General features: G+C 43.1%; 1 protein-coding gene across 2 annotated transcripts in view; it reads left to right on the plus strand.

Moving 5' to 3' along the window:
* The window catches only part of septin7a (septin 7a), a 29,513-nt gene extending 25,832 nt beyond the window's left edge, over nt 1-3,681 (plus strand). The window contains exons 12-15 of one of the 2 annotated variants that reach the window (XM_047604552.1): nt 365-385; nt 1,798-1,933; nt 2,039-2,184; nt 2,529-3,681. In XM_047604552.1, the coding sequence (XP_047460508.1) occupies nt 365-385; nt 1,798-1,933; nt 2,039-2,184; nt 2,529-2,565 (340 nt within the window). In that variant the 3' untranslated portion in view covers nt 2,566-3,681. The remainder of the gene's footprint in view (nt 1-364; nt 386-1,797; nt 1,934-2,038; nt 2,185-2,528) is intronic. The other variant, XM_047604553.1, reaches the window with a different exon arrangement.
* The last annotated feature ends 8,837 nt before the right edge of the window (nt 3,682-12,518 follow it).

Genomic DNA, 12,518 nt, shown 5'->3' on the forward strand with positions numbered 1-12,518 from the left:
ATCTTCTCGATTCTCAATTGCACATAAACAGTTAAACAAAGTTGCTGGTCGTGTGAGGACGCACTGAGCCGCTCACTTATTGTGTAACCCTAACGCTGGAGGGGTCCAAGTCTGTAGAAAAAGGACCCTCAGATTAAAGCTGGCAAGCTGTCACTAAGCAGACCGATTCCTGACGGAAACGAGGCAGCTCCAGCCCACGACTAACTGACCACCGGTATCAGTCGTGTCTAATCCGACAGCACTAACTCAGGCACCATCTGACTCCTAATCCACCGGCTGTAGCCGTCACACTCAGCACACTCTCACAAGCTAATGCATGGTTTACAGCCGCATGCTAAGTGTCTGTGCATTTGTTTGTTTTTAGACCTGACACGGCTGAAGGCATGTAAGTGTTACTTCACTACTTCATCACAACTACTTTTCACGAAAAAAAAAAATGGACTTTACTCCTCTCTCCTCTGATCATTTCCAATTTCCCCTGCATTATTCGCTGTTTTTTTCCCCTTTTCTCTGCGATATTTAATCTATTTATTTGTGAGAACAAATGTTTTCAATAATTTGATAGCAGAGACTGTAATGTCATCAAATATGGCCGTGGCTTATAACGGTGGTTCTTAACGCTCTGCAGGCGCCCGGGGGTGATTTTATCCTCTAAAGGGATTATGTGTGTTCCGGTTTTCAGGTCATGGTATATCCAAAAAACAAACTGGAACAAGGGTAACTGGGCTTAAAGGGGTTTATTCGAGATGTCTCACAACTCATCCGAGTATCTTCACGTCTCACGAAGACTGGTGGGAGGTGGACATCTGTCAGTGTGGCCAATCAGAAACTCACATGACTACAGTCAGTTTCCTCACCTGTAATTAAAAAATGCAAAAATGCTCTTATTTCACCTCTTGGTTTCGGTCTTTGAAGGGTTAAGAACCACTGGCTCGTAAGCCCCGCGTGATCTCCACCAATAGGGACGAGGAAATGCCGCTGATTAGATATATTATGCAATCATCTGGCTTGGTTACTTTCCTTTCATCATGCATTTCTGCTGAAGAATTTACGGCGCAACTCAGGCCTGTATCCTGCGCGGCAGCTGCTAATTAATCTACCAGCTAGATTTAAAGAGCTTGGGAACTTTCTGAAAATGTTGTGTGGTGTGGGTATGGAGGAATTCAGGAATGTTATAAAAATCAGCCTATAGTGATGTTCAGTGCTCTGAGGCTCTGCCAAGCTCATGTCGTTGTAAACAATACTTAGTTGCTGTTTATCCGACTATAAAGCTGTCAGCGTGGATGCTCTGCTCGGAGAAAATCACCATGGCTTTAAACCTGGGGCCAGCGAAACTAGAACGCTTGATATGTGGGCATGTTGGGTAATATTTACTATTCTGACTGAGCTTTTCTAGAGGCCGTGTTTCTACAGTAGACCACGATGGACAAACCGAACACAGGCTGTAATGAAGTTCTTTGTGTTTATAAGTTGCCATTGTGGTACCTGCTACACACTGGACCTCAGCTATATAGCTGCATAGCTTTATTTTTCAACTGAACGACAGGCCGCATGATCAGCTATAGCGGGGTTTAGGTGGTATGGGTTTATTCTCTCGGAATGCCTCTTGCCCCTGTTGCCTTCCAGCTCTGGCGCCCTCTGGAAGCCGTCCACCACGGAGGGCTTCCAGACATGCCGGGCCCTTTCCTCCTTTCCTGATCCTGTCTCTTCCCCTGCACTCGCTCTGCAGTGCCAGCCTTTATGTGTGGGCTCCTACCACCGCGTGCTGTCTGTATGAACACTGGTTTGTGTCTCCAGGAGTCCTCTCGCTCAGATGGAGGAGGAGCGGCGGGAGCACGTGGCCAAGATGAAGAAGATGGAGCAGGAAATGGAGCAAGTGTTTGAAATGAAGGTCAAAGAGAAGCTCCAGAAGCTTAGGGACTCTGAGGCCGAGGTGAATTAACGAGGCGGTTCCGCTTGTTTCGTTTTCGCTGGCGTGTTTTCGTTTGTTCGTTTGTCCTCGGCCGTCCTCTGACTGTGCTTCCGTGCCCCCCCGCAGCTCCAGAGACGTCACGAGCAGATGAAAAAGAACTTGGATGCCCAGCACAGAGAACTGGAGGAGAAGCGCCGTCAGTACGAGGACGAGAAGGCCGGCTGGGAGGCTGAGCAGAGGATTCTGGAGCAGCAGAAACTAGACGCCTCCAAGTAAATGCACCTCCTTGCATGATGTCCAGTAATGACCCACGGAGTCAAAGGGCTGTGTTTGTGTCTCAGCTCCAGTCTAAATACGAGTAGCCGCTCACCCTCGAGCAAAGCTTTTCTCCACAGGGACCTGACCACAAAATCACTCAAAATGTGAAGAATAAAAACAGAACGTTTTGATCTGTCTGGAGTAGTGTAGTAATATAAAATAGAAATTTTACTGCAAGGCCCCACTTTTTTTAAATAACAATATTTTCCCCCTGTGAGTAAGATCCCGTGAAAACACATCGAGCCTGTTCAGACTGACTGATGCCTGACGACTCTTTTCTCTCCTCTTGTTTCTTCAGGACCTTGGAAAAGATCAAAAAGAAGAAGATATTTTAATAACTCTGGAGGACCTTCCCAATGTTACAGCGTATTATTCTCTGCCAACCTGCCAGCTTCGATTGTCAGAACATCCGTCAATGAACTACATCCATCACCTGACAATATTACTGAGTAATAACCAAATCAAAGACAGGGGGCAGCGCTGCCTGGACTCTGAATTTCCCCTCCTTAAAGTACTGTTCTGATCTTTGCATCGGTATACTATTTTTGGGTCACCGCTCACTAAAAGTATGTTCACACGGAAAGCACAACTGGTACTCAACCTTCTTTTGATTAAAGGTCGGGGGAAGTTCAGGGTCCAGTCATTTTTCCCCCCTTTTCTTGATGTACTTTGGGAATGTTTGATGCTGCACTGTTCTGTCATGCATCCTTTTAATCCAAAAAAAAAAAAAAAAAAAATACAAACAAACCAAGAGGCCAGCCTTTCACTTCCTGCACATTTGGTAGATGGCGTCAGGCTGACGCTCACCTCAGGCACTGTTTTTCTTTTTTTTTCTTTTTTTTATATATATACGAATATCTCTCGGTTCACTTATTTTGGTATCACATTTAATTTCCTCACAAGACATTAGGCACCTCCTACTCCTCTAGTGTAAATTGTCTAACCTCGAGCTGCAGTGTTTAACTTCAACTTCGCGTGATATTTTTCTTACTTGTTGTTCATTTCTTTTCTTCTTTTGTATTGGCCCTGGTATAGAAACTGTGTCATTTTTGTTTTCGAGTATTATAGCTGCTGTCTTCCAGCCTTGCTCTTGAACCAAACATGTATTCCTGACTTCACTCAAGTGTAAGAGTGTAACAAATGAAAGGAACTGCTCACGAGGTGCTTCTACGTGCAACGAGTTGAGCTTCCTGTGCAGATTTCGGTGTCAAAATGTTCTCCAACGGAGTAGAATCTTTCGAGGAGCAGGATGCGGAGAGGCCTGTGTTAGATGTCGGTGGACGGGAAAGCTGGAGCTGAGACGCTCCAGTCAGACGACAGGAAACTGGATCGCCCTCCCAGGCTGGCTTTCTTTACGTCACGTTTAACACTGGTTGTGCTGCAGCTCTGTTTTGCGATGTCTTGTTTTTATTGTACAAAGTCACATAATAAAATTGTGATGGTAAATTGGCTATACGTCTCTAACAACCTCCACGTTGTGATTTCAGGCTTCGCGCCAGGCGTTTGAACGTAGCTGCAGGGATTTACTTCGAGAACATTAGTGAGGTCAACACTGACAGTGACGTTGGGAGATGAGACCTGGCTCATCGAGGTGTGGTGGATGTTGTTGAGGTCAGAACTCCCCGCAGACCAGCTGAGTTCTCCTGCACTGAACTAGGAAACGCTTAAGAACTGAAACACAAAATACTTGTCGGTGCACATTCATGATACAACATTATGATTTCCATTACTTACACCACACACCCAAACAATAACTGTTTCCTAATACCAAACTACGTACTGATTCCAAGAGCATATTGAGAATGTAATGTGGTCACACTGGAAAAGTGACTAAACATGGAGGGTGGGGAAATTGCTCCAGAAACCTATGAGACTAAAACTGTATATCCAAAGCATTCAGGAAAGGCCACAGGCCACTTTTTTTGAAGACGTTTCACCGCTCGTCCAAGTGTTTTCTTGAGTTCTAAGAGACTGGTGGGGAGTTGAGGTTTCAGTAGGAACATCTGTGGATGTAACTCGTCAGAAACTTGCTCGACTGGTGTTTGTTGATGACTAGATGCTTACCTGTAGTTTCGAGAGACAGTTTGGCCCTGTCCTCTGGCTCCAATGAATGGTTCTCTAATGACCCATTATTTGTCAATGGCTCCGTTCTCAGGGCGTGAACAGTTGTGAAACTTCTCGGGGTTAGAGATTTAGTATTTTATCTCAGTCCACCTCAGTTCAGAGGAGGATTTTGCAATTTGACATGGATGACTTCCTTTATTTTTCAGGGGTTAGCATTATATACCTTTGGCCCCATCCTGTAGCGTTTAAACATAGGTCCACGACCTCTAGGGGGCGCAAAATCTTTGGTTGATTAGACGTTTTTTTTAAATTTCCACTCGCAAATTTAAATATCTTTAAATACACATTAACATGAATCCAACATATTTTAGTATGTTAGTATGTAGATACACTTGAAGTTAAAACTGTCATGAAAATAATTATATATATATAATGTAAAATTGACAGATAAAGTTTTAACTTTAAACGTAGCTAAATGTTTTGTCATTAGAGGAACCTGACAGAGTCAGCATTTAATATGCAGCGTTGTGATTGGCACAGTAGCGATGGGGGCAGGGCCTAATCTGTACAGGAGGCCCAGATAGAAATAAAAGATAATTTAACCTGTGTATTATTTAAATAGCTTACTATTGAATGCAAAATGATAATAATGATGTATATCTATAAACAGCACTGGTTTAATATAGAACACATATAGATGGTAGGGGGTCCCTACTTCATCTGTCATCAGTTTGGGGCGGGGGTGAAATATTCAGAGGTTTGCTATGTGTCCTGCAGGTGGCAGCACAACAGCACACTGAACTGTCCTGCCGATGGGTTCAGGGACAGGAGCTTTGCCTTTGATCAGCCTTATCAGCGTCTCTCCAAGTTTTTACCATGACCCTGTTGGTTTTGTCTTGATGTACTTAAAACCCCAGCTACCCTGAGCAAAGAGCTCCCTGTCAGTTTGTGTTGTCATAACCTTTGACCTGCCAAAAAGCTTTTCCTTTCTGACCTCCGGCATACTGTCTTTCTGCCTAAACAGGTCTGATTAGAGCCTATATCAGGGACACTGTGTGTACTTTGGTCCTAGGACTGAAGGGTTTAGTGTACAGTCAGCATGTAAGTCAAATTACATGTATGTGTTATAATGGTTTGATGTTCTTATTTTATTCAACTTGAGTGCTGAGTTTGTTCTCAAAATCAGATTCTTAAGTGATTCTTGATGATTTACGACGTCATTCTTGTAGGTGCTCAGTATGTACCTAAAAGGAGGTCGTTCCTGAGTTCCCAGAATCACAGAAATAAAGGGGTAGTTGTTTTTTTTCATAGAAAATGCTTGATGTTGTGATTTTTGGAGAAACTTCCAAGTTACCGGGGGAGCCTTTCAGGAGAATTACAATGTTCCTCACAGGTTTTTATAAGGCTCATGAGGCTCCAGAGAGGTAAGAGGAGATCGGATGTCTCCCCCTCCCCCCTTTCCCTCTGAGAGTCCAGCCTCTCCATAGGTGGCGGCTGGAATCCAATCCCTAAAGGCTTTGCAAGAGTTCTTGACATTAATCCTTGTGAATCTTTTGGGGGTTCAAGCTCTCGGTTGTCACTGGTGACGCGTTATTAACTGGTTTTAAGGGTGTGTTGAACACGGCCTTGGAATACTTGAGTCTTTAAGTGGCTTCTGGCATTTATGACAGGGTTGTTAACGTAACTCTGGTAATAGGATATTGTATAAGCAGTGTCTTTAGTTATTGTGGGACATGTAATGCTTCTTAATTGGCCTCTCAAGTTGGGTGTGTGCAGTAATTGTCAAAAAAGGATTCTATGTGAGGTCATTTAGCCGGTTCTTGGTCTTGTTCATGTAACCATTCTTAGGCATAACATTGACAGGAGAATAACTCCCCTCAGCACATGGGAACCAAAGGCCAGGACCCAAAGATACATGCCCCTTCTCTGATGAGTCACAACTGTTTTAATGCACATGTTAGACCTACACAATATTAGGAAGATGGTCATAATGTTTTGCCTGATTGGTGTACTTCTGCCTCTTTACATCATCTTTTGGTGGACAAAAGAAAGCGCACTATCCTAAGGTGTATATATACAAATCAAGGTCTCGGGACGGTTTGTCAGGATCAAAAAAATCTGGACTGCATTTAGACCATTGTGGGACGCTTCCTGCTTAAATTGAATGTCTAGGAATTTCCAGGAAACCGCTTGAGTCCTGGTTTGAGCGCTCTGCGTGGATGATTTCAGCAAACACTGCACCAGGAGATAAATGTGTTACCATTCCAAAAGTTTGTTAACCTGAGTGTTGCCTTTTAATCTGACCAGTGTTTGATGTTCTTCCCACGGCCGGTTTATTGATCAGGTCTACGTGTTTTGGAATTTCATTTGAAATCCGTCTTTCCCCTCTGACGTGTTCAAACAAACGTTTGACCCTTTGGACTTGAGGTGTGCAATATGAAACACACACACAAACTGCTGTACTGCAGCATCACGCCACAGCTGCACCAGTCTGACTGCTGGTCTGCTTTTCCCTCTCTTCTTTTTGATTGGCCGGTCTCCCCCTCAGGTCGGCCAGGTAAAGACACTCTCGGCCAATTACAAAAGCCTGCTCTCGAACCTTGTGCATCAGCCCACATGTCGAATTGGGAAGCGGTCACAAATCTAATTCTGCCCAGTGGAGCTGAACGTAAACCACCCAGACTTCCCTGACTGCATTACATATATCACATGACTTATAGAATCCCGCTATACTCGCCTTGCGTCCACACTACTGCTGCCGTATTCTCCCTGTTGAGATGAAACCGTGTTGGTACATGTTCTGACATGTTCTGGTGCACCGAGACCTACTGTGTTTCTGAGTTAGTGTCTCAGCCCAGGGCAAAGTCATAGGTCTGTACCTTAGTCTAACAGCACTCACTCTGTCTAAATGTGTTGTAACTGCAGTAAAAGCATTTTACTCAGGTAGCATTGGAACAGCCACTAGAACCAGGTAACAAACTGTAACTATTACTGATTCTAAAGACCACCACCATCGTCCGCATTTTAATTCCATCTACTTCTACTCCTTGCAAACATATTTGTCTGCTGCTGTGCTGATAGTATTTATCTCAAACTAGACCACAGTACCTTGTCATATATGGTGCACAGTAAAATTAATGCATGAAGGTATAAAGCACACTCCGTAAACTTACCAAATCAAGTCCAAGAAATGTGACTGATAAGACACAGCCAAGATAAGATACCATCAGAGAACAAGACTCCTAGACAGCTATCCTGTTCTTTGGGCATATATCACCATAAAATCTAAATCCCCATAACTGATTCAGATCAGTCAAAGTCATTCTTCTCTTCCATTTGTCCTTTTAAGGGCTCTGGATGCCTTCACTTGTCAATGGTTTCTTTGATATTTTTTCCCCTTTGCCTCTATCTTATATATCTCTTGAGATTTCTGCTCAGTCCGTGTTGCATAAGAGAAGAGGTCAGGCAGAGGTGGCAATGTTCAGCATGATGCCATGGGGCATACAGCCTGTAAATAGAGCTGTGGTCTGAACTGCAGCTTACGCCTTCCCGACCAGAGAATCCTGTTACTCAGCTGACCGTCGGCACCAAATGCCTCCGTCAGTCCCAGAGGTAAAATAAAACGGTGTCCTGTGGTAGAACGAGCTTTTGTGGGAACTTATTTTTCATTTATCACGTAGCGGTTTGTAGAGTAGGGAACGGAGCTGATCGTGAGAACCTTTCATTGAATTCAGTCCTACATCGTGTGCGGGATTTCCTCGAAACTGCCTAACCACTCAAGGTGCCAGGAACCGCCTCAAGGACCCTGTTCTCGACCACAAGGAACGGAACCGTGAATGAGTGCTGTTCTCCCCTCACTCACTTTTTGGTGTATGTCATGTGGCCAATCTGTGCAAACAGCTACGGTATATATCACTTTCTGACTCGTTACAGTGAAGACCGAGCTGATTTTCACGACATAAATTTAATCCACGAAACTTAGCGTGTCATGCAGATGAGCTATTTGACTTAACAAGTGTATGGTGTAGGCATCTGGCCTGCAATGGAGAGGCGTGAGCGATTCGTACGGATACCCAGGGTGATGTAGGCTCAACAATGGTATGAATGGACAGGAGAGGCTACGGACTGTTTCTGAGAACTCCCAGTACAGCAGGAAACACTTAGTACACCAGAGGGAAACATCCTGAAGTGCTACCGGAGCATATTGGGTCACACAAGGGCCCTCGTTGGAGAAGTTTTCATCCCCTCCACTTTAAAACCACTGAGACACCATCAACGACCATTGGAATCTTCTCAGGAGTCCTAAGAAAACCCTACGAGAGAAAACTCCCCTGAAGAGTATTATTACTGTGATGACTATGGGACTCTGTTGTCCCTGGTATTATCACTGTAGGCCCACTGGAAAACTGTTATCGCACTTTGAGTCACTCAGCGTTGAACTTGCATCTCCAAGGATGGGAGTCCAGAAGATCCCATATGGTTACAGGTGCTGGCCAGTAAATTAGAATATCATCAAAAAGTTGAATTATTTCAGTAATTCCATTCAAAAGGTGAAACTTGTATACTGTATACTTTCCTTCCACACATAGTGATATATTTCAAGTGTTTATTCATTTTCATTTTTATTATTACAACTGACAGCTAATGAAAACACCAAATTCAGTATCTCAGAAAATTAGAATATTCTGAAAAGGCCAATGAAAAAAATGTTTTTTTTAGAAATGTTGGCCAACTGAAAAGAATGAACATGAAAAGCATGCGCATGTATAGCACTCAATACTTAGTCGGGGCTCCTTTTGCCTCAATCACTGCATTAATGCGGCGTGGCATGGACTCGATCAGTCTGTGGCACTGCTCAGGTGTTATGAGAGCCCAGGTTGCTCTGATAGTCGTCTTCAGCTCCTCTGCATTGTTGGGTCTAGCGCATTGCATCTTCCGCTTCACAATACCCCATAGATTTTCTATGGGGTTAAGGTCAGGCGAGTTTGCTGGCCAATCAAGGACAGGGATACCATGGTCCTTGAACCAGGTACTGGTGGTTTTGGCACTGTGTGCAGGTGCCAAGTCCTGTTGAAAAGTGAAATCTGCATCTCCATAAAGTTGGTCAGCAGCAGGAAGCATGAAGTGCTCTAAAACTTCCTGGTAGACAGCTGCATTGACCTTGGACCTCAGGAAACAGAGTGGGCCAACACCGGCAGATGACATGGCACCCCACACCATCACTGACGGTGGAAACTTTACACTGGACCTCATGCAACGTGGATTCTGTGCTTCTCCGCTCTTCCTCCAGACTCTGGGTCCTTGATTTCCAAAGGAAATGCAAAATTTGCTTTCATCAGAAAACATAACTTTGGACCACTCAGCAGCAGTCCAGTCCTTGGCCCAGGCGAGACGCTTCTTACGCTGTTTCTTGTTCAAGAGTGGCTTGACACACGGAATGCGACAGCTGAATCCCATGTCTTTCATGCGTCTCTTCGTGGTGGTTCTTGAAGCGCTGACTCCAGCTGCAGTCCACTCTTTGTGGATCTCCCCCACATTTTTGAATGGGTTTGTCGTCACAATTCTCTGCAGGGTGCGGTTATCCCTAGAGCTTGTACACTTTTTTCTACCACATTTTTTCCGTCCCTTCGCCTGTCTGTTAATGTGCTTGGACACAGAGCTCTGCGAACAGCCAGCTTCTTTAGCAATCAACTTTTGTGTCTTGCCCTCCTTGTACAAGGTGTCAATGGTCGTCTTTTGGACAACTGTTAAGTCAGAAGTCTTCCCCATGATTGTGGAGCCTTCAGAACAAGACTGAGGAACCTTTTAAAGGCCTTTGCAGGCGTTTTGAGTTAATCAGCTGATTAGTGTGGCACCAGGTGTCTTCTATATTGAGCCTTTTCAGAATATTCTAATTTTCTGAGATACTGAATTTGGTGTTTTCATTAGCTGTCAGTTGTAATAATAAAAATGAAAATGAATAAACACTTGAAATATATCACTATGTGTGGAAGGAAAGTATACAGTATACAAGTTTCACCTTTTGAATGGAATTACTGAAATAATTCAACTTTTTGATGATATTCTAATTTACTGGCCAGCACCTGTATAAGGGTATCTGAAGGGGTTCCTCAACCCTTGGAACACCTCGAGAATCCAAACTCTTCCTGTCAACCTACTCCGTCACCTCCACCAACTATAGCACTGGAACCTCTTTAAACAACTCCAGAACATCTGGAGCCCATAAGAATCCCCCATTACTACTGGTCCTCTCTCAAAAACCCCTGAAGAACCACCTGGGTCCTGGACTGGTCTCACTCAAATCCCTAAAACGAAGCACAATAGAATCTAGTAAAATTCAAAACGTTTAAACTCCTCTTCATTTTGTTCGGATCTCCTTAAATCGGCCTCAAGAACATGTTTGACCAGATCAATAAGCCCCCAAAAAGTTCGTAGAAACCAAACAAACAAAACAGAAAACACACACAAAGAACGTAACCCTCAAATGAAGCTCCATGTGCTCCACGAGAACCACTGCAATCTTTTTTTAAAGAGCCATCTCCCAGGTGATCAGTGGCACGCTTTCAAGAACTCATGAATCTCTTCAAATATGTATAATCTCCTCTTACGTCGTGAGCTGGCGCCTGAATCTAATCTGCTCTGATGTAAATATGGTGTCGCAGCAGTTCTTACATCACCATAAATTAAATACTGTTAATAATATACCAGCAGTGCACATACACTATTCATTAGATTGTGTAACATTCCCATTTCATTTCTGTTCATACATTTCAACCAACTGAACTCATAAACCCCAAGATGATGATTCAACGCGGTCAGAAGATAAGATCAATAGGTAATCACCTGCTCTGTCCAAGAACAATGTAAACAAAGGCTGTGCCTCATCTGAAATGATGATGCTATGCTAATCCAGTCAGTCAGAATCAGAGCGGAAGGAACCGTAGTAGTAATTAAATCCTCGCACTGATGGAAGGATGCGATGCTCTGACTGCATGAAGCAAACTGCTCCTGTTCAGGTCCTGATGGCTGCAAGCTGGATGTTTCAGATTTAATTAGCACTGTATTTCTGTCGGACTGTTAAGGACAAACACTTTACATGCGAGAAATAGGTGACTTAAGAGAAGTTAAATTGCCTTTGAGACCTCTTTCTTTCTTTCTTTCTTTCTTTCTTTCTTTCTTTCTTTTTCTTTTTTTTTTTTACATGTGCACAGCTGGACATTAAACTTTGAATCCTCGTTAATAAATAATTAACCAAAATGAAAATCTAGATCTAGAATATAAAAATGTCAGCCCCTCTTCCTTGGTGACAGAAAACATTTGGTTGTCAGTATATACAGAGTGTACGGTCAGTGGTTATTACGTGAAGCTGCTCTCTCCCTGGCTGAGGATGACAGCAAAGGAAGCATCTAACCTGACAAGTTTCTGGTTTCAAAATAAAGGCCAGGTTGAGAAATTACCAGTTTTCAGCTGTGGGCTTTGAGACTTTCAGCAGCAATGTTCCCAAATATTTTCAGGAGACTCTGGTGTTTGGTTTGTTTGTTTGTTTTGAGGGGGCGTGGTCTACGTCTTAATAAAAGCCCATAATCATATTGCTGTCCCGAATATTAAGTACTACTACTAGTTTATACGGGAACAAATAAGAGCATACCTTTTGTGTTAGTTTGTCTTTAAATTACCGTAAAAACACGAGTATGCGCGGGTAATAAAGTGTCGGCGAATAAAAACATTTTAAGCAAATCGTTGAATGTCAAGTTAACTTAAAGGAAACGTGTAAAAGTATTTCCAATGTGTTATGAGACCGTTGCGAAGTAAATTAAAACCGTAACTCGGTAGACAAGCGAGAATAGAGGATGTGTGTGGTAGCAGACACATTCATATCCAATCAACAATAAATTAAAGAATGGGCAATAAATTAAGAATATTGGGCTACCGTTTTGGTATAATTAATATGGGGCAATAAATGTAGGAATAAATCATTTTAATGTGCTTCTTGTTTTTTTGTTCGTTTGTTTGTTTCTATATATATAGTAGTTTAATACTGACATGAAACATCAAAACCACGAATAAACCCTAAGGATAAAACGGTGTTCAGAATATGTTTTCTAATGAAAATAAACAGGGAAAAACACTGTACAAGAAGATGTGCGCATGTTTGACGATTAGAACTATTTGAATATCTCCTGCATGTGCTGGCACACTGCTCGCATTATGTCCATATGCGGGC

The sequence above is a fragment of the Mugil cephalus genome, chromosome 14, assembly GCF_022458985.1.
Source record: "Mugil cephalus isolate CIBA_MC_2020 chromosome 14, CIBA_Mcephalus_1.1, whole genome shotgun sequence".
In the NCBI taxonomy this organism is placed as follows: Eukaryota; Metazoa; Chordata; class Actinopteri; order Mugiliformes; family Mugilidae; genus Mugil; species Mugil cephalus.